The sequence below is a fragment of the Mesitornis unicolor genome, unplaced genomic scaffold, assembly GCF_000695765.1.
Source record: "Mesitornis unicolor isolate BGI_N332 unplaced genomic scaffold, ASM69576v1 scaffold14319, whole genome shotgun sequence".
Lineage (NCBI taxonomy): Eukaryota > Metazoa > Chordata > Aves > Mesitornithiformes > Mesitornithidae > Mesitornis > Mesitornis unicolor.
This window is the reverse complement of record NW_010205356.1, coordinates 30926-55426: the sequence shown is the minus strand read 5'-3', so window position 1 is coordinate 55426 and position 24501 is coordinate 30926. Positions and strand designations below refer to the sequence as shown.

The window sequence follows — 24501 nt, the reverse complement described above, 5'->3', positions numbered from 1 at the left end:
CCTTTCTTTTGATTTTTGACATCTTTAAGGTAGGTAGTTACTTTTTTATGGTCTGATGTGTTAGTTGCAGTCCTATCATGCCAGTGCAGGGCAGCAGCTCTGGGAAAAAAACCCTGTACTACTTCCTTTTTCATGCTTATCGCAGTCTTTGCTTAAAACTAAAACCAAGCCAAAAATAAAGAGGAAAAACAAATGAATGTGGTTTTACTCTTTGCAAAAAGAATTTGCTTCCATAGTTGCAAGTTTTGCAGTAAGAATATTCTCTTACAGATAAACTGGAGAGGAAATACACATTTATGTTTTGCAGAAACAAGTTCAGAGAATGGATGAAGACTTTAAAACACAGGTGCTTGACTCTACTCTTCAAACTCCATCAGAGACGTTACTTTCCATTCGACTGTTGGACTTTAAAACAAGCTTATTGGAGGCAATAGAAGAACTGCGTGTAAGAAGGGTAAATGTCTTTATATTGTGTTTTAGTTTTTCTTTGTCTTATTTCTTCTCTCTGTACATAACAATAGAAAAAGCTGCGTAAGTGTGGGTAAACTTCAAGTTGTATTTTACGTAATTTGCCAACCAGGATTTTGTTTAAAAATATCATAGTTTTAGGCAGTGTCTGTATTAGAAATTTCTCTGTAGACGGCACAAAGACAACAAGGTTGCATGGGAATGAATTCGGCTTTCCTGTAATGATATACAAAGTTTCTACAGTTGATCAGGCGGCTATTGACAAAAATGGTCTACATTAAATTTTTGTATTCCATTGTAGCTCTTCTCTTTAAGAGCAGCCTTTGATACGAAAAGGAAAGAAAGATAATCGAAGTGATTGCCAAGTCCATAAGTTTTCTCATTTCGTAGATTGATTCATCATTTCCAGAAAAGCAGTTATTTTGACTTCTTTTTGCCTGTTTACTAGCACTTTTCAGAAATACCTAAGAGCGCAAAGAGTTACTGTGATAACCAAACCCACTTTATTTCACCATTGCAAAATTGCTGAACTATTAAGCTAGAACCCAACAATTATAGCATATTGAGTATTGAGGGGTGTGGGGGTGTTTTGGTTTTGAAATATGGGTTGAATCATGTTGTAGTCCTAAGGTGAAGTTGTTTCTGCACTGTTGAAGGCAGCTATATTTTACTGTGGTTAATTTTTCAGTTATATTTTTCTGTGGTTACATTTCCAGTTGTATGTATGTAAACATTTGGTTTTATTTTTGTCTCTTCGTGTCTTAGAACTATTGTATTTTTTAAAGACCTAAAGTGTATCTTTTTGCATTTGATGAATTTGACCTGTTCAAAAGATGTGTATTATTACTATTAAAATATTAGTATTGCTGACATGCTTGATTTATGCTTATTTTGATCTAAGCTAAATGCTATAATCCTCTCTTTAAAAACCATAAACAAAAGAATCACTGCAATAAAAAAGAAAAAAGGCAAAAAAGCTGCATGATCCTACTTTCTTAGTGCAGTATTTTTGAAATTCACCATAGCCTGGTCCTTAGACTTTTGTTACAATTGTAATGTTTAATTTTTGTATTAAAAAGTAAAGACTGAAGAATTTAACTATAATAATAATAATAATAATAATAATAATAGGAGTGCACTTATTCTTATAAGATCTGTTAGCTGAATTCCATTTACATTGTTAACTTTGCAGTTTCAGGCCCCTTGGTCAGGGTCTAAAATGTTTACAGAGTGCAATGGAGTTTCATGTGTTTGGATTTTTTGTTTTGTTTGTCTGTTTTGTGTCAGCTATACTGCAAGAGTCAGTGGTTTTATGAAAGGTTGCCTCAGGAGGCTGAGCAATTTTTTAGGTTAAAGGTATTTTTAGTTTCAAAATTGATGCTAATGCCAGAAGCCAATTCTATAGTTAAGATGTGGTCCTAAATATCTAAAACATCTGTGTCTTTCTTCACCCTAAAAAAATCAATACATATTTACCTGTTTGTAATTAGAAATTTAAGTTAAAAAAAAAGTTAAGCATTTTATAGCTAGTAATTTTGAAATCTTAAAGTATCCCTGAATGCATTTTTGTTACTTTCTTTGCATTAACAATCAGTTCAGAGCTACTTGCTTAGTGTGTTTGAAATTTGGAATATAAAACATTAATATTTTGAACAAGCAAGGGTTATAGAATAACATGGCTATGCCTAGCGCCATTAATTTTTTTTATTTTTTTAAGTACAATTCTGTATGGATGTTTTTTGCTTAAAAAAACCCTAAAGCTACAAAATCCTCTCCTGAATTTCTTACAAATTCAACCAACATAAGGTTATTCTGTAAACTTATAATCAGCCCTGAGAAAAAGGTAGTGCATAGACCAAAATACAGCACTAACTCAGTGAATTACAGTGCTTGTCTTGCACCATGGTAGTTTTTCCATGGACAAGAGCAAAGCACACAAAACTGTGTCATCTGCTGCATAAGAAAGTGAAGTAAAAGTTGAAGTTCTGCTGGTCTCTTACTACTTTTGCCACTTTCTTTCCAAGTTGCTTGTGAGGCTTGCAGCAGATTGATAGCCCGATGGAGGCAGTGTAGCCAAATAGAGTGGGTTTTACTCTCAATTTTGTCTTTGACCTGTGGCTTGACCTTAGACAAGATATTTTACCTCTATTTGCTTCTGTTTTTCTTCCCATTGTTGTTATTGCTTGTCACTTAGACAGGAGACCCTTCAGGACAGAAACTGTTATGTACTTTGAGTTTAATAAACTGCCTTGAATGCTTGGTTGTACTGCACTATAAATTCAGATTAATGAAAATAAATTGGCAGATGAAATTATCTGTGCGAAGCGAGACATATAAAAATTACTCTTAATTAAATATTAAAATATTTTGAGAGACTTGATCCAATCCATACTTGATACCATAAGATACTATTTTGAAGTAGAAATTTCATTTCAGAATATACTTATTTAAATAAATGCATTGAGTTACTTCAAAGCATCATCCTGGCCTGTACCAGGAATAGTGTGGTTGTGATTGTGCCCCTGTACTTAACACTAGTGAGGCAACACCTCAAATCCTGTGTTCAGATTTGGGCCCCTGACTACAGGAAGAACATTGAGGTGCTGGAGCATGTCCAGAGAAGGGCAGCAAAGCTGGTGAAGGGTCTAGAGAACAAGAATTATGAGGAGCATCTGAGGGAACTGGGGTTGTTTAGTATGGAGAAGAGGAGGCTGAGGGGAGACCTTATTGCTCTCTACAACTACCTGAAACGAGCTTGTAGTCAGGTGGGTGTTAATCTTTTCTCCCAAGTAACTAATGATAGAATGAGAAGAAATGTCCTCAAGTTGCACCAGGGGAGGTTTAGATGGGATATTAGGAAAAATTTCTTTACTGAAAAAGTAGTCAGGCACTGGAACAGGCTGCCCAGGGAGGTGGCTGAGTCACTGTCTCTGGAGGTGTTCAAAAAAACATGTAGAAGTGGTACTTTGGGACATGGTTTAGTGGGCATGGTGGTGTTAGGTTGACGGTTGGACCCCTTTTAAGAGTCTTTTCCGACCTTAACGGTTCAGTGATTCTATCTGGTTTTCACTGTTCTTGGTGAAACATATAGCTGTAGTTAAACACTCAAAAATAATTTAGAGAAGTTGCTCATAAGTCACTTTGATGCTATTTTACAGATGAATTCCCAGTTAATGATAGCTCTGCAGGTTTATTATGGAGAATAGATTGCTTAAATTATTATATTTGATACAGCTTCACTTTATTCCTTTGGCTGTTCGAAGTGTCTTTGTTCTTAATATGAATTTACTTAATATGAATATTTGTGTAATTAGAAGCTACCAAAAATGATATTACTCTTTTCCTTACCAGCCAGAAATTACTTCACACTCCAATAGATTTTGAATGTCCTTTTACTTTTTTTGCCAGTTTAGCTTTCCCACTCAACAAGCCCTGATCAGCCCAGTGAGTCTTTTGTGGTGGATAAACCATTCACTTTGTTCCAAAGTCTGTCGGCCTTGCTCTGCATCCAGCTGAGTTAATTTTATTGAATAGTAGGAGATGATCCTTTTCTTAAGGCATAAGTAGAATTTATTTTGACAATATAAAGTTGTGGTGTAGTAGGTCAAACTGGAAGTCTTTGATGCTTCCTGAAGTACAGTACATACAGGACAACTGATGTTAGGTTTAGAGATAATGTTTACCAGGACAAGGAAGCACATATATTGTGTATTGAATTATTTTCTTTCTTGTCCTAGATTTAAAAAACTTCCTTAGCCAGAAATGCATGTAAACATAAGAAATCAAGAAAATTCTTCCTTACTTCCATAGAAGTGTGTTCTAATACCCTGGGTATATGGGTATTTTTTGTAGTAGTTAAAGCAGCGTAGATGCTGATTATTTGAACACAAGAAAGATAAATCTTAGTGATGATTTTAAAAATATTTTTCTTTGGTGCAAAGGACAAGTTTGACCTGTTTCCGTACCTGAAAACAAGCACCTCTTTTTGGTGTTAACTGGGACATCACAAAGTCTGGCTAAAACTATAGATTCTGTCATTTGTGTGTTGAGTTTGTAAGATTTGATACTCTTCTGTTTAGTAAAGATTTCAAAGAATAAATTTTGCTCTTTTCTCGTTGGGCAGTTATGATATTTGTATAACTTGCTACCGCGTATCTTTTAACTAAAATACTTTTAAGAAAATGTTTTTTCCAGCTCTCAAATTTTTTCACATTTCTGACAAATTAATTTTTCTTTGCCATAAAAGAAAGCTATCTTTATTAAAGAGCATTAGAGTTGCAAAGGGCATTGAGTTTACCCATAAAAACATTTTTTGTGTTTAAATAAATATTTTACTATAGCATTATTTAAATATTTCCTTTTAGAATCCTGGAACACTCCACCTCTGAATTTTGTATATTGAAGTCATATTGATTTGCTGTTATTGGTAGTTACCATCGTGCTGTTTACTTTTAAGCACTATATAAAACTTCTCCCTTCCTTGAGCCAAAGGAGTATATTGACAAAGCAGATGGTATTAGAGTTACCCACTGGAAATGGGGATGAGATATCTCATTTGTTAAGGAATGCAATGGCTCTGGAATCGGTCCATGTTGTGGACAGGAATGTTCTCATTGGTCCTGTCATTTTGCTGCAGTTGACTCAAGTCTTCCTCCCTGTCCCTGATGCTCTTTTCTCCTCTTTTTCTTTTCCCTGTTTTCCGTAGTTTCTGTCCCTTTTTCTGTTTTCTGTTCTGTCTTCTGCTTTGGTATGAATTGGACCTCCCTTTTGCACTCACTCACTTTCATGCTGATGGCCAGTGAGCAGTGACTGAGAAAGAAAATACAATTGTATTTACTTACTTGTTTGCCAAAAGAGACAAATCCTGACTCATAGTTCTTCTCATGACACAGATATTATGGCTCTCACAACAGCTCACTTTGAGTTCTTTCTGGTTGCTGTTCTCAGAAGCTGTAGCTCACCCTGTTTCTGCAGAGCTGTATGTGCTCTTCCTTTTAGGTGGATTTAAGCAAATTTATCACAATTCCTCTTACTCTACCTGTAAGAGGCTTTGGCTATTCTAATCCATGTTGTTCAGCACAGTGATCTATTTGCAGGTTTTCTTAGACAGAGGACATGGAGGGGCTTTGCTCACCCTTAGCTACTCTCTCCCATCCCTAAAATGTACGGGCAACTATGAAGGGATTTGCACTGCACAGCGTAGCACCGTATAGCACATTGTAACTGGAGATACCTGAACTGCTCTGTTCCAGAGTGGAAGAGATGTATGTAGTTGTGCAGAGCTAACTCGTCTAATTTAGCAGTGTTTCACAGATAAGATGGGCAAGTGGAGTTCTGATTTGAGATAGAAATTGAAAGTGACAGTATAAGGTTAGTATTTGGAAATGTCACTTGGGCCCAAAAGGCAAATTTATTTTTGGGATATTAGATGAAGGAAGTTGATGAAACCATAAACCTACTTATCAGAAGCAACAAAGCAGAAGGACTAAACTTGAGTTATTAGTGGTATTCCAATATTGGTGGACATGCTAGTTATGATCATAATGGTCGTGGTATATCTAGACCTAAAAAACCCAGAAACATTACAATACACCCAAAGCTAAATGTTATTGGAGGTGTGTTCTGTAGGAGAAGCACCACCTTCAGATGTGTGGAACAGTAGGGAAGTTAAAAAGGGAGCCAGAGGCACCTGCTGTAGCTATATAGGCAGCTCTGTGGACAGAGTAATCTACAGTGACCAAAAATGTGAGAATGAATGAAACTGTTGCAGAAATAAAGATTGGTTTGTTTTTTTTCTAATGAAAGAGAGCTTGGTTTTAAGTTATTTTCAGGCTGTTGCATAGGATAAGTATAGAATCATGAAAGAAAGAAATGTTTTAATACCGTATTTTAAAGTTTTTATTAATGAGGAGGACAATTATTATTTTAGAAAGTGAAGCAGAAACATTTTCTAGAAATAAAGAGGATGCTAGGGAAATGAAATATTTTGGTGAGGTTTATTGCAAGGAACATTTCTAACTGCTAATAAACTAAGAATTGTGAAGAGCTTGATTTTATTTCCTTAGAGGAGGGAGTAAAAAAAGAAATTGGCAGGGGGGAGAAATGGTGATAAAATAACACAGAATAGAAATGTGTGTGGCTTTTTTTTTGTTTGTTACCTAGAAGTTGGCAAACATGGCACCAATAACACAGGCTGCAGGGAAACAGAACAAAAAATCCTAGCAGTCTTGTAACTGGATTTTCTGCCTAAGTGTAAATTAGGGTACTTTTTAGCAAAATGATGGAAACAAGGAAAGCTGAATATTATTTTTAAAGTATGTGGATATAAAAGAATAAGCAGTATTAAAGTTTATGAATCTCATGACTGTGACACACAGTATTGCTATTCAAGTCAGTAAGCAGTGTGTTAGCTTATAACTTCCGTGTTAGCAAATAATGTGGCTTTTGATTAGGAACTGATTACTTGAAGTTGGACAGAAAAGCATTATAAGTATCAGTGCAAGCATTTAAAGGAATATATTTAGATAGATGAGATTTATTTAAATATAGAGCAATTGCAGCCTCTGCAGTAGAATCAAGGACAGAGCAATGAAAGATTTCCAAAGGAAATGAGGAAAAGAGGTGGTTGGTATACATTTCTGTTTCTCTGCTTCTGAAACAGTTTTTGGACAGTTTTTGAGACTAAATTCCAAATATACAGTTACTGAAGGTTTTGGTTAACTGCATAACTATTAAGATACAAAAATGTTGTATCAGGAACTAAAGTTAGAATAAAGCTGTTTTAAATATTTTTTCTCCCTTTAACATTTGTCCTGGGAACAAAACTTAAGAAGGATATCCATGTGCTCTCCTAAAAGTTGTACTGGACTGAAGGGCATTCTAATTATAGTATTGTAACAACCAGAAACTGTAGTTTCTATGAGTACTATTTCATTGACCTGCATGAGAAATTGGATGTGCAATTTTGTAGGAGGTAGATTATGAGTTCAAAAAAGATAATAAAAGTACATAGCAGCAGTTTTGGCTGCTTGGACATGAGCCAGCTGTACTTGTTCCTAAATCTGTACAGGGTCAAGAATCGAGGGGGCTTGACCAATCCACAGCCCATCTTGTAAAACTGCAGCCTGAAGCAAGCACTTTAAAGAAGGCTTGACACTTTCTAAAGGTTATAACAAGTAAATAAACCATCAAATTACTCCTCTTTTATTGTTACGGTAGTTTTTTTTATAAAAACATGTAGTCCTAAGGCATCTAATAAAAAATGAACACTTTTAAGGTTTTGTGGTTTCTTGATACCTCATCAAAGTTATATACAATATTATTCTCCTAAGTATAACAAAAATGTTCTTGTCTTATTAAACAGTGGTGGGACTTCTAAAAAAAAAGTGCTTCACACAAGTTTTAGAAGCTTTCAATTCAAAATGGGTAAACAATAAGTGTCCTTTGAAAGAAGTAAAAATGATGGATAAGGCTTATAATTTTAGTGATTTCACATGGGAACATTTTTATCATGTGAGTGTCATTCTCAGTTTAAGTATTTATGATGTTTGTTTTTTTCAACAGTAGTTACATATATACACATTTTTGATAGCTTCCAGGTTTTCCTTTATAATTTAGGAGTAAGTTGGAGGAGTGGTGTTCACTTAGAACTTTGGTACTTACCCTCTTCAGTATTAAAAGCAAAGGGCTCCCTTAAAATGGAATTTAAGGCAGTTTTCAAACTTGTATTATTGTATTTATTTAGTTAAATGTAAGGTGCTTGGTATGGATGTTGGAGTTAACAAATATAAATCTCTTAAATTCTAATACACTGTTTCTTCGAACAATCGTAAAATTTTAAACCAAGTATCTGCACAAAAATGTATTTCTGTGAATATTTTCTTTTCAGTGTCATCGTTACGATTTAAAATAATTACGCATTTTAAAGTTGAAATGGTGTATATGCTTGATTACAAATAGTCTACCAGTTTCATTGCTTAGAAAATCTCTTTGTTGTTTTGTATTGAAATTACTTCTTTTTTAAACACAGCAAAGGCTTGGTTTCATTTAGGTAGCTGTTGCATTTCAGTAAGCCCCGTCTATTTGAATTGAAGTTGTCTTTGTCAAGAATTTGTAACACTAGTATCTGCTACATTGCTCCCCTTCAGAACATTACATTCTTTTTCCTTTATTTCATGGTAAGTTTAATATGTATAGATACTTGTTGATCTTCAACAACCATTGAAATGAGTGATATATTTGCCATAAATTTTAGTGAGGTCAGAATCACAGTGCATGTTAAGGTTTTTTATCTGTCACCATATCTTCATAGCTGTATTTCTTTTCTGATGGTAGTTGCGGTTGGAAGTTTGTTTTGTAAATGCTTTAAACTTGAGCTTTTGGCTTGTAACAGATACACCAAATTTAGATGCGTTTACGTAGAAAAGGTGAAAAAGTTATATGCATAGAAGCTGAAGAAAGCCAATAATTAGTGTGATTAATTTGCATGTTTTCAAAATACATACTTGAAAAATTAGCTAGCATGTTATGAGAAAGCATATTAGGACTCAGTTGTGCAGAGACTTTGGGCATTCTGGGGGCAGTTTTACTGTCCGTTATGTTGCTCTAAGTCCATCTTCTGCAGCAGCGTGTTACTGTGGCTTCTGTTGCACTGGTACATATTCTTGGGTTCCCAAAGGCTGGATCTGACCTGTGGGATAACTGGCCACCGACTTCTCCCTGGTTAGTTGTGCACTAGATTAAAATTCTGGTTTTGTCTCTGAAATACCCTTACATATGCTAGTGTCTGCCCAGAGAAGTGGTACAATCTGTAGTCTGGAGTTAGGGAAGATTAGTTTAGGAATAATTTACATGGTGTTTTTAAGGGTCAGATTTTTATAATCCTTACTTCTTAACATTTTGAACAAGGCTTTTGCTAATAATATATGATTTTAATAGCATTTGTTGCTTAATGATATAAATTGCATAAGATTACACTTCTGTAAGAAGTTGTAAGTCAACCTCATTTGTTTTTATAATTTCAGTGAACTTAAGGGGATGTATTTTCTTTCAATACTTATAAATTAGTATCAGAAAACAAATGCATTGCAACTCCAAAGTACTATTTGTTAAGACAGAGCTGGGAAGCATTGAAAATCTTTTCAATTATTTATTTTTTTTTTCCATAAGGCATATGAAATCTTTTGGTCTCCTCTCCATCTATATTCTACTGATACATATCAGAGAAGCAAAAGCTAAAGAACTTTTCTCTAGTTCTCTGTAAGCCAAATTTTAATCTTAAGCGTATGTTCAATATTTTGTATGTAGAAGTCAAAGTGTTGAGGCATATTTTTAGATCCCACAAGTCACTCTTGAAATGCTTAGGAGTAGCCTCCTGTGGATAGAAGTGTACGTTTTTTCTGTCCACACATGTGCCTGTAAACTGCTTGTTAATCAAGGAAGTCAGTTTTGACCCTAAAACCTATAAAAAGATGTCAATGTCAAAAAACTATTTTAAATCACCTTGGAATGTATTTTGCCATTATATTTTTATTGATAGTATGTGGGGCTATGGATCAAACTTTATACGAAGTGAGAAAGGGTTGCAAAATCTTTAAAACAGTTTTGCACAAATTATTGAAGTGTTGTAAATATCCTTGCATTAAAACTAGGACCCTCATTCATACTGGGTTTACGAAAGAATTGCATTTCTTAGAGATACAGCATACTCGATTCTTTGTATTATGTGCTTCACTGTGGAAGGAGGAATAACCTCAGTTTGCTCTTTCACTGTTTCACGATATGTATTACTTCATCCAGAGGGGACTTCTTTTTCTTTTCTCACGTTAAGTAATAGTTTTTCCTGGTATTGCAATTCAGTAGAATTTATTTAAAACCTGATATCAAGAGAATAATCTTTTGAGGCCAGCTTTTAATTTTTTACTAGGGAAATCCATCAATGGCTTTTTTTGCTTTTTTTCTTGAGCTGTCACTGTTTTCCTGAGGATTGTAGCCACTTCTTTTGCACTAGTCTGGGGTGAATATTCTTGTTCAATTTAGACTAGAATGCAGGTTTTAAACTGGAGTGGGGAAGTTGAACTCAAAAAGCATGAAGGTGCACATAATATATCCAAATACAATAATTCAGAGAACACAGTTCAAGCATTGGGAGTACTATTACCCTCACACTGTCAGTTTGGCCCTTAGAGTGTGTCCAGCACAAGGCCTCAGTAAGTGTTTGTAGTGCACCAATTCATCAAAGAGAAGTCAGTCTTACCTTAATGTGGTCACTTTTTCAAGATTATAATCATTGTGCAGTGAAAAGGCAGGAAATTACCTGTTGAAGCTCGGAACAACGCATTAGTGTAGCTCTCTAGACCTTTAAAGGTTATTCATTATTTTGACTGTATGCAATAACAGGACAGCAGTGAATTGCTTATTATCAAATGCCTAAACACTGTTGTTACGGAAAGTCATGACTAATAAGTGAACCTGTTGTCCTTCATTTGACTGTTTTATTTGTAAAGGAAGGCCAGTGCTCATAAAAATTTGACTCAGAAGGGACTCTGTTTCAAGTTAGGAAAACTGGACTTTAATACCAGAATATTTCAGTAAAATTCCCATAATTTTTTTAGCAACTGTGATTATCAGCAGATAACTCTCATTTATTATCACAGTAATAGTTTGATTCTTGACAAAAGGCTTCTGCAAGAACAGGAGATGTAACACACCTTCCTGTTCCTAGTCCATCTTCTGAATTGTGAAGGAAACTTTAGACTTCTCAGGTTTTCAGGTAGCTCATCGTATCAAAAATACGTGTTCATTATCCATGACTTGTGTTTGACTTCTTACTTTCATCCGGTAGTTCAGGAGGCTTCTTGGCACAGAAGGTTATGATAAATATTTCACTTTTTCCATAATAATGGAAGTAATTGCTGACACAAACTTTCCGTTGTCCTGGGAGATGTCAAAAAGAATAAATATTCAAATACTTTGAGTTTAATAATTAAGATGTCCTAAAGATTCTGATTTATTAACTGTGATTATCTGTATCACTGACTAACAACTGATTCTTCAAGCAATAATTGCAGCTTGCTGAATTTCTCTTCATCTCAGTATTTTCACTTGGTTCATCAGAATATTCAATCACACTTCAACTGTGCAGTCTGGTTTATTCCCTTTGAGTCTGGTTTTGTTGTGAGGTGCGGAAGAGAATATGTACAGAGAGGTAATTAAGAGAGCTATAATCCTAGCTCCTAATCCTCTGCTGTGTATTTCAATTAATTTATTCTGCAGATTTTCTGACCAAACCGGTTGAATTCATCTGCTATTTTACCACATTCAGAAAGCTTTTGTTTCGTTTTTTGCTGTGCAGTATATAGGCACTTGCTGTTCTGTGTACTGGACTGTAAAGGAAGAAAAGCATGAATATACAACTTATGTTGGTGTTTGGTTTGCAAGTACTGTCTTTTGTAAATTTGTTTGTTTGTTTTTAACTAGGAAACAGAGATCAGTTATGAAGATCAAATAAGTAAAATAGTTTTAGAGAAGCAGGAACTTGAATGGCAGAAGGTAACTTTCCTATATGGTTTTAGTATTTTAACTGCTTAGATTTAATTTTAATATGATATTAATATGGATTGTGATTTGGTACAATTCCCATTTTTAGGCTATTGTCATTTCTTATAGTAGAATGTGGTAGCCAAGACTTTATTGTCTAGCTATGAACTTCTGTAGTGATTATATTGATTTGGATTGCACCCAACCTAGAAATCTGATTAGCAAAAGAGTACCAGCACAATGTTTGACGTGGCTGAAAATCTTCAGTCAAAAGGGATGTAAATGTTGACGCAATAGGACATTTAGCTTAACACGAGGGATGTTGACATGTTAGTGTGGGGGAAGATACACGGCAGCTTCTCTCTATTATGCTTGTTTTTGACAAGTGCAAGTACCGGTGCAGTTGTACAAACAACTTCACTTGCAATGTTTTCAATGTGACAATTTAAAAAAAAAATATTTTAAACAGAAATGTATCAGTTAGACATACTCAAAAGTGTTTTGTCAGCTTTTAAATGCTCAGGATGAAGTTTTCAGTAAAATAAGTCTAACCTTCTTCTTAGGGTTAGGGCTCCTGAGATTATGCTTTGGTAGGAAATCCATTCCCTTCCTTAATACAATCAAACCAATGACCCCTGTCACTAGGTCACAAGATAAAAGGCTTCACTCTGTATATTTTACGATCACAGAAAAAACAGTAATTTCAGCTTTATCCTTGATCTTGGGATATTTAACATCTTAGTAGTAAGGGAAGACTCTTTCATTTTGGAATCCATCCTAACCATCTTAAATTAATAATCCTAACTATGTGCTTCTTTTTTTTCTGAAAGATATATATGTGGACACAGAAACAGGAAACATTTTATATTTGTAAAAGCAACAGTGCTTTAAATTTGTAACCCTTCTTTGCTTTTCTTAACCTAGCATTGCAGTTCTTAATAATCTGGGTTTAAAAGGGATTATTTCCATTCCTTCTGAGACCTTAACAGGAATTTAATTTACAGTTAATAACAAGAATGAGACTTGCAGGCAGTTAGGTGAACTTTTTTTTTTCCCCCGTGCTTTGCATTTAACATAGGCGCAGGGCAAACCTAATGTAAACAAATTATTTTAGGTTTCAGGAACTTCATGTGACCACATATGTAGAGCTCTGGAACTTTAAAAAGTAACACGCTAATATGAGTTTCCAGTTCTGGAGGTTCCAGTAAGGTGAAAATACTAAGTATGACATTTAAATTGAATTTGTGGCCTGATGGTTTCTGAATGCAGAATCAAATTGACCTCAATAGTAGTTCAGAAAGTAGACAGCTTCCTCTGGCTTATCAAAGGTTCTGTTATATTTTTTCCTTCAGAGATATCCCTTTCAGTTAATATTTCTGTGATTCAGTGTATATTTTATTTTACCTTAAATTTAGCAAACTAGTTTAAAATAAAGACATGACTTGAGCTAAGTTTCTGGTTTACTATTAAAATTTCAAAGGAAATTTTTGTCTATGTTTTATGAATACTGTTGCTACTCTTGAAAAAAAATATGCTGGAGTACAGAAACAGAATAACTGCAGAAAAATTTTCTTTAAATTTAATGAATATGCTCATTATGCATGCTATAACATCACAATATCAACGATGATTTTGCTTATATTTTTAAAAAGTAATTTTATTCTTCACTCTCCCTCCATCATACTTACATGGCTTGTATGGAAAATTTAATCCAAAATTGAATTTCTGAGAAAGTTATAGAGAATCATTTTATTTAATAATCTCGGCTCTGAGACCTGTTACGAAATGAATATTTGTAGAAACTTCCCAGTCTCTTCTTTTAATAGTAAAATACATCACTTGAATATACAATTCCTGTAATCTAAAGAAGAATCTTAATTTGACAGTACTGTGGATATAAAATTTTATTCCTGTGGTGAGTAGGAATACTCCACTGAGAATAGTTGATTTGCTGTCACTGCAGTGCTATTTCTGGCTCTCTGGTGTACTTGGTATGCCCTTTACCCACTAGAGGACCTGTGTCTGTGACCACAGTTCTAAGTGACAACTTGAGGAAAACATTCCTCAAGACTTATTTTCACATTTATGAACATTCATTCATGTAGTCTGTATTGTTTGTCAGATGCAAATCAAAACTCTCTACCTATCTTACAATGAATCAGTGAGTATATACATGAATATAAAACACTTCACCTCCACAGATTCTTGTCATGTATCGAAGGGCAACAGCTTTTACTTGTGGAACTTGAAAGTAACACCAATTTGCTGGAGAAAGTAGCAATTTTGGAATGCACTTTGTCTGAAAAAAATCTCAATTTCTCACTTAAGGCAGGAAAAGATATTAAGAGTTCTCATATGTGAAACAAATTATCAACTTATTTTCTCCTGTCATTCTTTTTAATAGTCTCAATTTATATTTACTCTTGTGCAGTCATTACTTAATCACTTTCTACTTTCCACTATTATTTATTAGCTAAACACTCATCTGCATTTTGAGATAGCTGTTCAAGGACAGAGCCTCTTGACTACATTTACCTAATATTTTTTAGTGTCTAGAAAATAAAAACCCTGATCTTACAAACATATCTTCTGTATTACTTCACCTTGATTGGGTGGAGAGGGGGCGGACCTATCTTGTATAGGAACAGGATGCTTAAAGATGTCAAAAGATTTCCAACTTGCAGAGTGTAGTATTAGTCTATGAGATTATGATATGAAATAATAACAAAATTTAAAATAATAGTACATCTTTAACTAATTTTCTTATTTCTATGGATGAGAGTAAAGCCAGGCAGTAGGATGATAATAATCTTACCCTATCCTTATGCTTGGTGTTTTTTGCCCTCCTTCAGGTCTTTCATGTAGTTTGATAAATGACTAAAATTTAACTAAAACCAGAAGTAACAGATTGTTACTTTTAATGGAGATTAAAATTACAAATCTATTATAACTACCTGGAACTGTGTCAAGATGCTGTCTTAGGATGGCAATGGGTGTTGTATTGCTTCTACAGGCTGGTAGGATGGGTAAGAGTTGCTTATAGAAGTCCTAGCAACAACAAAACTGAATTTCAGAGGTAAGAATTGTTACCTGTTATGACTTATAGAGAAGCTGCTACCAAAAAGATGATTACCAGTTAACAAATGTCTCTTTTTAGTCTTCAGGTTTTATTTTTATTCAATCAGATCTTTCTATAAATATTTAACAAGGAATCAGTTTTTTTCTTAAAATACTATATGCATGGTTTGCTGTAAGCTAATAATTAAAACACACTATTGTTATTTCACATGAGCAGGAAACTCTGCAGCATCAGACGGACACACTGCACCAACAAAACAAAGAAGCCATGGCAGCTTTTAAAAAGCAGGTAGCAAAATAAGGCCTTCTAGCGTTGACAATGAGATTTTAAAATATGATGGCATAATAACAAGTTATCTGGTGGTATTAAAATTTTAGAATATACAGCTCAAAGGAATTAGGTCTTTTTCATTCTTCCAGACGCACTATAATGCCCATATTTTGACAGTTCTTCCCAGTAAGCCACTCTTCCTGGGATTTTTCCAAGAATTCCTAGAGAAGATAATGCTTCTTTTAATCTGCTTTTTGGTTTTGGTTGTTTTTTTTTCCCTTTAGATGGCGTGTCCTCTGCAAGGTTAGATTCATAAACCATGGTAAAAGATCTGCCACATAACTTATTCTGCTCAACATCTGAAAGTGTGTTTCAGTCTTCACATCAGGGTTATGTTTTTTTTCCTCAATAATATATAATCAACATATAAAAGTGCTGAAAGAATTTCCAGAGAACAGTCATAGGAACTGCAACTGTTGCACATAGTGATGAAAAATTTATCACTAATGCTGCATCACAATCATATCATACAAAAAAGAAATTGACAAGCAATTAATTTTTTCTTTCTTGAAAAAATAATTTACAATCACAGTCTTGCTGCTCATGACTCCATAGTTAGAGAAAAAAAACCCAAGGAAGTACACTATGCATGGTATTATAACTATATTGTCTTGTTAAGTTGCATGGGTAAAATTAATCCCATATGCTGTATTGATTTGTTGTTTCTTTTTTTTTTGTACCACTGACAATCAAGTTCCAGGCAAAGATGTTTGCCATGGAAGAAGAAAAGGTACTCTGCTACAATTACTTGTTATTTGTCATCCAGTGAAGCCCATAAGCAAATGATAATGCCACATAACTTACCAAACATTTTAAAATATATCTTTAGAACTAAGTATAAACTAAGTGTATTACAGTTAAATTATTTTTTCTTGCTATGGCCTTTGCAAAAGAAATTTCTTCATAACTGTAACTTTTGGTTTTTTGCTTTATACACTTTAGAACTTTAATTACTTGCAAAATGCCACTTTAAAATCTGCTTATGCTAAAAATCAATTGAGCGAAAAAGTGTATGTGTGTATATATATATATATACCCACACGTGCATACATATACACACATATATAGATATATATACACATATACACGTCTATTTGTATGTGTATATATATACACATACATAGATGTGTATATATATATACATGTGCTTGCATTATTTAGTAATTCTAGTAATAGTAGATCTCTTCAGTCTTTGTGGACTGGAAAAGCTGAGGAAGTTGTTTCTGTGAAGACCCTGCTGCAGCAGATAAGAAAATTTACCTGATGCTTTCTTTGTCATTTAGTATCTTTATCCTGGACTAAAGTAACTTATTAATTCTGCCTTTGTCAGGCTTGTTTCTCCCAGAACAGAAAATTTTAAAACTCACTGACTAGTCATAAGTGGTGAACATATACTATCGTGTTTACAGTTTTCATTTCATAGCAATATATATATATATGTAAATTTGTACGTTTTAAAATTATTTAGATGAATTTTCACCTGTTTTCACCAATGAATTGTTCTGTCATGGTGGAGTAGTGCTTTATTTTTGTAACAATCTAGTTGATAAATTCTTGTTGTAAATGCACTTATTCTGCCCAAATCATGAAGTACACCTTTTGTTGAAAGGGAAAATATCAACTTGCTGTAGAAACAAAAGAAAAAGAAATTGATGGACTGAAAGAAACATTAAAAGCATTACAGGTAAACTACTATTTTTGTTAAATGACTTTCCTTGCTATGCACGTGTTTTGGTTTTAGATTTTTTCTCTGGTAAGAAAATAGTTGGTTTTAAGAGGGTCTTTAAGGCCTTCTCATTTAATCTTCCTAGTACACGTACACCTCACTTTCTAACACTGAGTTTCTGTTCTGGTCTTCAGTGTCAAGACTGCTTTAATTTAGCCTTCCAGCTAAAGTTCTTTTCCTCCAGAAGAAGTGCACTCACAAGTCCAAATAGTGTGTGAAATCTGCTTTCTTCTCATTTCCATAGTCTTCCTCTTTCTTTCTGTTCTTGTCTTCTTAATTCTCACCTGTCTGGAAACTCTGGTTTTCGACTCCTAAACAGAAACAAGTATTCACACTGGGCCTCCAACTCACAGCGCTGCCAGTGTTTTTTATTATTTTCCTTTGTTTCCTTTGTTCCTGTATTTATAACTTAATACATGGCTTTCCAATGCTTGTTTGTCAGTAAAAGTAAAATCGTCAGATAAATGCACAATTTACTCTGGTGCTGCTTGGTGCTATTTCTGTTTGGTATTTTATATTGTTACGTAGTGTTGGAGCAGTTGTGGCTGTGATTCACAGTTACTTGAAACAAAGGAAGGCATAGGAACATAGTTAGTATTTGGTTTTCTTTTAAAAACCAAGGTAGAAATGTTGAAAACGTATTAGAAGAGTAGAACTCAACACAGAGACAACTGGCATTGTAATGCATTGCCAGATTTCAAGTATTGCCAGGAACCAAATATTTTTCTACCCAAAACTGAGTGTGATAGTAACTAATTCTATTGAAAACAAAATGGTTACAATGGGTTATTACCCATTATTTTGCAACATGTTTCATTTGTATTAGCATTCTCTTATAATGGGTTGCATTTACTTGGTATCAGATTGTTAGTCTGATCATTTAGTTAACACTGGAGGTATTTTAGGAGCAGAAGAGATTTATTCCTACGACTGGCCTTCTGTGCAATAGCTGTAAGGATTTTGTTGCTTTGTTCAAAATTTGGCATAGCACAGATGATGCAGAATATCCCTCCATGGTCTGCTGAACATAATATGTGAACAGCAAGACTAATGAAAGATTCAACTGACCTTTCTTTTGTAGGATCATAGAATCACAGAATGGTTTGGGTTGGAAGGGACCTTAAACATCATCCAGTCCAACGCCCCTGCCATGGACAGGGACAACTCCGACCAAACCAGGCTGCTCAAAGCCCTGTCCAACCTGGCCTTGAACACTTCCAGGGAAGGCGCATTCACAACTTCCCTGGGCAACCTGTGCCAGTGTTCCAGTGAAGATAAAACAGAAATTTCAGAAAAAGCTTAACATTACATGTTTAATGTTCACATTTGTGTAACAGTATAGTTACTGTTGAACATTTGTGTAACAGTATAGTTCAGATTTAGGAACTTCTGCTGTGCCTTGAGGAAGCAGGTGGTTACAATGAACCTGTGGACCCAGAAAAATTGTTTGGAAATCAGCCCAGAATAAAAGTGAGGAATTTCTAATTTGGTTCTGTACTCCTCTCTATCCAGAGAGTCAGAATTCTACCTTAAAATGATTCTTCTATAGGCTTAGGTTTCTTTAGATGTAATTTTTTGTGTATAAAATTTACACACCCTGGGTTCTTTGACATTTCTCTTTTGGTTTGTTTTTTTTTAAATTTTCCAGACAGGATCAATGTTTCTTTAAACATTCTAAGAGAAATAGAAACTAAAGCTCTTGCAATCTTAAGTTTTGTGCAAGTCAGAATTCTCTGATGTCACCGGTGTATGAAAAATAGTGCTACTGACTTCAAATGTCAGTCATATTATTAAAGTATGCAAGATTGATACAACTTGTCTTTGTATGCCAGCATTCAGAATATCTACCTAAAATGTTTTTCCCAACAGGGAACACACTTACATTCTTCTGGGATTTGAGGGAATACTTTCATTTCTATTTCTGTTTTTTTCTCTGTTTATTTCTATTTCAAATCAGTGTAGAGTGTTTTACATAATTTAAATATGAAGTGAAATTATGCAAATTAAATTTAATAATAAAAGAAATAGTATAATCATTAATTCAAAACCAGTATTACTGTATTGGATTGGCAATAAATGCAATTAAATCTTACGTATGAGAATACCTAAACATGTAGGTTGTTGTCTGAAAAAATGTAACTACAATTTAATGAATACCTCTCTTACATTTTACAGGTTTCAAAATACACTTTACAAAAGAAACTGAACGAAATGGTAAGAAATTAATTAAAGTAAAAAAAAAAACAAGGAACAGCTTTTAGGAAAAGAGAATGTCTGCTTAGAGTATAATGCAAATACCAACCAACTCTAATACTTAAATTATATTTGGTAATTATTAGATATAACCAAAAGAGGTGATATCAGCTTTGAATCTGAAGAAGTTTCAAATATGGTGATTTTAGGTTTTCTTAGTTTGATAGCTGCTGTTTAGCATATGGAATCTTTTCTCCCTGAATTAAAGTATAACTTGCACATTTATTCTCTTTATAGATTAGAGTGAAGATTTTTTTATAGACTGTGATTTGAATAATGTAATTATATTGCCCCTATAGAATCTAGCATATTTGTCTCAAAGAAATAGTAGAGAATTCCAAGCAGTTCTTAGTTTTGTTTTTAAGAAAAACTGATAATGTTTTTCATCTCACTCTTTTTCACTCCTCAGAATTACTTCTTAACATTAGTTCCCCTAACAGTTTAGATTTCATCCAGTCCAGCTTTACTCCCTTTTACTGTCCTTTGACACAGAAAATAAATTTATACAGAGTGACAGCATAGTCGCTCTGAACCCTGTTGTCTTTTTTAGGAAGTGAAAGAGTGAACTGCAAAAACATTGCTAAGCTTGATCGAATAAATGCTGTGAAAATTCTGCTGCTGCTCAACTGGAAAGAATAAAGATAATATTGTCAGACCATTACAAACTGTGATTTTAATTAAGAACCTCAAAAAACTAGGGTCCAGTTTAGCTTTAAGTACCATGACATTTGTACTGAAAGTCATCTTCAACGCTACAGTGGTTTTACACAAAATATGGTGAAATTGAATAATGTGCCCTCTGACCTGGGAGATAAGGCTACAAGTTAAAGATCAAAGGCAACATAAAATGTGTTTTGTCTTACTTCACTTTTAACTTGTATTTATTCTTAAAATACATCCAATCTAAAAATGTGTTTAAAGTATACAAAATTATTGAACTTGCATTTATGTAATTTCACATATTGCCTTTCTTTCATAACTTGCAAGCTCAGTCTTCCATATGACTGAGAATGTTTAAATCACACCACCTTTTCTATAAGCTGGAAATGCATCTGTGCTGCTTAAACATGTATGTTCCTTTCTTATGTTTATAAACTTTTCAATAATTGATTATTTTAATATTTTTAAAACTTTGAGGTACTTTAATACAGAGTACTGTTATTAAAAATGCTATTGAGTGCGGGACAAGACATTAGAAATCCTCTTTTGCATATAACACTAAACATAACATGTATGGCTTGGCCATATTTACAGAAGATGCTCTGATATGAAATGCTGAAAACAAAAAAACCCCACAGGGTAAACAAGCAAATTCTTTCCTGCAATCTTATGGAGTAGCAGGCGAATCAGTTTTAGACTGGGTCAGATTCTACCAACTTTACTCATTGAGTAGTTGCACTGAAATAAATGGTATGTTCTAGGGATCAAAGTAGTAGCCCATGTAGTGTCTCTTAGTCAGTTATCGCAAGTGGCAAAACATTTAAAAGTAAACCAGTTGTACCTCCAAAGCATCCATTTATTCGAGATCCATTTCTATTTAAATTTTAAGTTTGTTAAAGACATATTAGATCATGCCCTGGCTAGTGTTTTGAAAGTAAGCAGATGTCCTATTTAGTTTGTATCTGGCACCTTAGAAACCTCACCATTCAGTAAAGTAACTTTTGTATGTGCTGGGGATTGAGCATGCCTTACTGATGTAGCATTTTATTCTGGTTTTGTTCCTTTAATTCTGTTCTTTTAGTCTAGCGTATTTTAGCACGCTATCCAGTTAAGTTTATGTGAAAATTGTGGTGATTATGTAATTCTTATGATATCGGCTAGAACTGTGAAATAAGTTTTTCTCTCCTATTGAAAGACTGTGCAGAGACAAGAAATAAAGCATTTATTTTTATTCCATCTTTCCTTTGTTTCCACAATAAGTGTTGATTTTTTGTGTGCAGTGTTGTCACTTTGCACCTCACTGCATATGGAGAGTAGCACTCATGCAATCAGGAGTCCACAGGATGATTATTACAAAGCTCATTGTCTGATAGAATAAGCTTGAGTGTGTGTTCTGTATTGTATTATTTTTCTTGCTGCTGAAATAAAGAATTAAGTTAAGGAAAACAGCCTTGGACAGGTCTTGGTTTCCTCCTCCATTGGTTTCCTGGCAGGTGATACAATGTAGAATGCCAGAGCTCTAAGTGTAGAATAAAAGGTGATGTAGAGTAGGAAAAAAAACCCAGCCAAACCAAACCTTAAGTATATTTTTACGTCTGTTCATGTGTTGTCTTGTGAACTTGCATTGTTCGATCCTGGGCATGTCTGAGTAAGTAAGTGTTTAGAGTTATTTGTCTTCTGCAGTACCTAAATCTTAAATATATATCATGGTGCTAAAATATTTAAGAAAAAAAATACCCAACCAAACAAAAGACCCCACCAAAACCCAAAAAAAACCCACAAAAAAATGAGAAGGAGATTAAGGGTAGTGTTGGTAGAGACCAAATCTTGTGTGCAGTTCAGAAGAGCAAATCCGGAATGCAAGATCTCAGTGTAGTCAATGGGGAGAAATCACTGTCTACAAGGTGATGATTCAGTGCATCAATATTAATGAGTAAAGTAGATAGAGTGGCTGCCTCTGTGAATGACTGCTAATTAGTCTGGTTTCACTTGCTGACTGTGTTTATATTGGTAAACTAAATGTTTCTGAGACCATTTAGTGAAGCTGCAGTCAAGAGATATGAAATGGTGTAGGTTCATTAAACTCTAGTACTCTTCAGAAGAGGGAAGCTGCGTGCAAATCACTCACATTGTTCTCAGCAGTCTCCTGAACTGTGCCCGGGAACTGCTTACATGGGTGCAGTTTGGCATTGGCCAAAATATGCCAGGGATATTTTAACAACAACTTACACATATCCTGAGAGCTTCCCCGCCACCATTTAGTTTCTTATACAGATGCAGTTGCCAAATGAATGAAAAAATAATTCCTATGAAATGTTAAATAAATGTAATTTTGAAAGTTGTTTTGTTCTTCATGATCTAAGGCTGGAATGTTATTTTTATTTCCTTTCCACATTTTTAATTAATTTGCCTGTAATTAAAAATACAGTCAGAAGGCAGTGATACTAGTATAAATTAGAAGTAATTATTTTTAAGTAGAAAAATGATGGAAACCAAAGGACTGGTGTAGGAAAAAAAAATCCTATTTCGAAGATTTACAATCAGTAACCCTTTGCATAATTTTCACATGATCTTGCCTTAGATGTCCATGCCATTACATCTCCTTTGTTTCTCTGACACTTTAACCTCCCAATTACCACCTTCTGCTTCACTGAGTAACTCTGAGTAGTGACTCAATTTCCAGAATATCTTTGAGATATGAGCAATTCCCTCTTTGTCTTCTTCCAGTCACCTACCTGACCCTGAGCTATTTCTCTGGTCTAGTTCCACCAAGAAATCATTGTGCCTCAACAAACCATATGCCCACAATCAGTTCCACTCCCCATCCCAGTTTATCTTTATTACTGGTGAAGGGCAGGGCAGTATCGGACATTAGAAAGAAGAACCAAGATTCTGTGGGTCTTACTCCAACTCCAGGGTCATACCCTCCCTATTCTGCAGTGTCTCCTGGTGTTTCTTGATTGTCTTCTATGGAAGAATGTTTTAAGACCTTTTCACTGTCAGTAGAAGAATCACATACTCGGGGAAGGATGTCAGAAGGCAAACCGACCTGCTTTTCTTTCACTGTGCACTAAGCCTGGAGAGCAGCTTGCCATCAGAAATCATATTTATGCAAGTGTTAAGCTCTTAAAACTGAGGCTATAGCAGGCCAATTCCTTTTTTCATTGGAAAGATCCCTAGGAAACAACAAAGCATATTCTACTTTTCTAGTGAGAAGGAGGGACCACACTGTCTTGCTGAGCTGAGAAAGAAATTGGGAAAGCACTAAGAAAATTCTATATAAAAGAAGGTGCAGTAAGCCTCAGATGCTGCCTCAAGCTGTTCCAGTCTCAAAGCAGCGATGCTTCCCTATTCATTGGTCTCTTAGAATAAATATACCTGAATTACTATCAGGAAAAACAAATATAAATTTCCTTTTTTTTTTTGTTATAAAATCCACATCCTAACATTAGTTAAGAACAGTTTTTCAGTAGTTTACTTATGATTAGGAAAAGGAGAAACTATATGAATATTCACAACCTACATTCCTTGCAGTGATTCTGTAAGTGGTGGTGTTTCTTTACCAGTGCTTCCATTATGACTTTCCATTTGCTGTGGTGTGTTTAATTTCATACCTTATAAAACATGAGAAATTTGTATTGTATATCCTGTTTTGCTAGCCTTATGTTGGTCATTTCTTTTGATTACTATCAGCTTTTATTATCCACTGGTGCTTGGACATGTATTGCATTTGTTACTGTATGGAAATGGAGCCTTACAGAAGTCAAACATACTAGGCCAGACTCATCTTTGTGTAACTTGAATTTACACACAGGAATGAATTTGGCCCAATTAATTTTAATTGCTGTCTTGCTCTACTGTAGCTTAGAAACAGATTAGATGTCTAAGTAAATGGATAACTTTTCTGAGGAATTCATTTCACCCACTCTCTTCAGAGAAAATTAAATTTAAAATTGACCAAATAGTACCTACAAAGCTATTAACAAAAATACACTATATAAAGAGGAACACAAAGCATTTAGTGTTTATGAAAGAAAGGATAACAAATTTTTTTTGAAAAACCAGTGGCATGTGTCAGTGAATATAGTTTCCTGTGAATATGTACTTTCAATCACACTCTCACAAAACAAGAGGGAGTGTGGTAAAATTCATGAAACTTAAATACGTTTTACTTAATTACTGTGTGGGATTCATTGTCATAAGAGAGTACTTTGGCAAGTTGTTAATAGAAGTAAAAGTGAAATGTTAAATGCTTACAAAAGTAGTTAGGAAAAAACCCTACAGGTCCATAATATTATAACAGGCATTGAAAAGATCCCTCAGAGGCACATCTTCTCCAGGCTGAGCAGTCTCAGCTGCTTCAGTCTCTTCTCACGTCAGGTGCTCAGATCCCTTGATTATCATAATAACTCTATACTTTGAACAATGTTGTATTGAAAAAACAAAA

The 24501-nt window shown here is 34.4% G+C and overlaps 1 protein-coding gene across 1 annotated transcript in view; it reads left to right on the top strand.

Moving 5' to 3' along the window:
* Positions 1 to 322: 322 nt before the first annotated feature.
* Positions 323 to 24501, top strand: part of CCDC73 (coiled-coil domain containing 73) — a gene marked incomplete at its 3' end in the record, with an annotated part of 51098 nt that continues 26919 nt past the window's right edge. The window contains exons 1-6 of the mRNA XM_010191376.1: positions 323 to 454; positions 11947 to 12018; positions 15302 to 15373; positions 16110 to 16145; positions 17025 to 17099; positions 19317 to 19355. Coding sequence (XP_010189678.1) covers positions 323 to 454; positions 11947 to 12018; positions 15302 to 15373; positions 16110 to 16145; positions 17025 to 17099; positions 19317 to 19355 — 426 coding nt within the window. The remainder of the gene's footprint in view (positions 455 to 11946; positions 12019 to 15301; positions 15374 to 16109; positions 16146 to 17024; positions 17100 to 19316; positions 19356 to 24501) is intronic.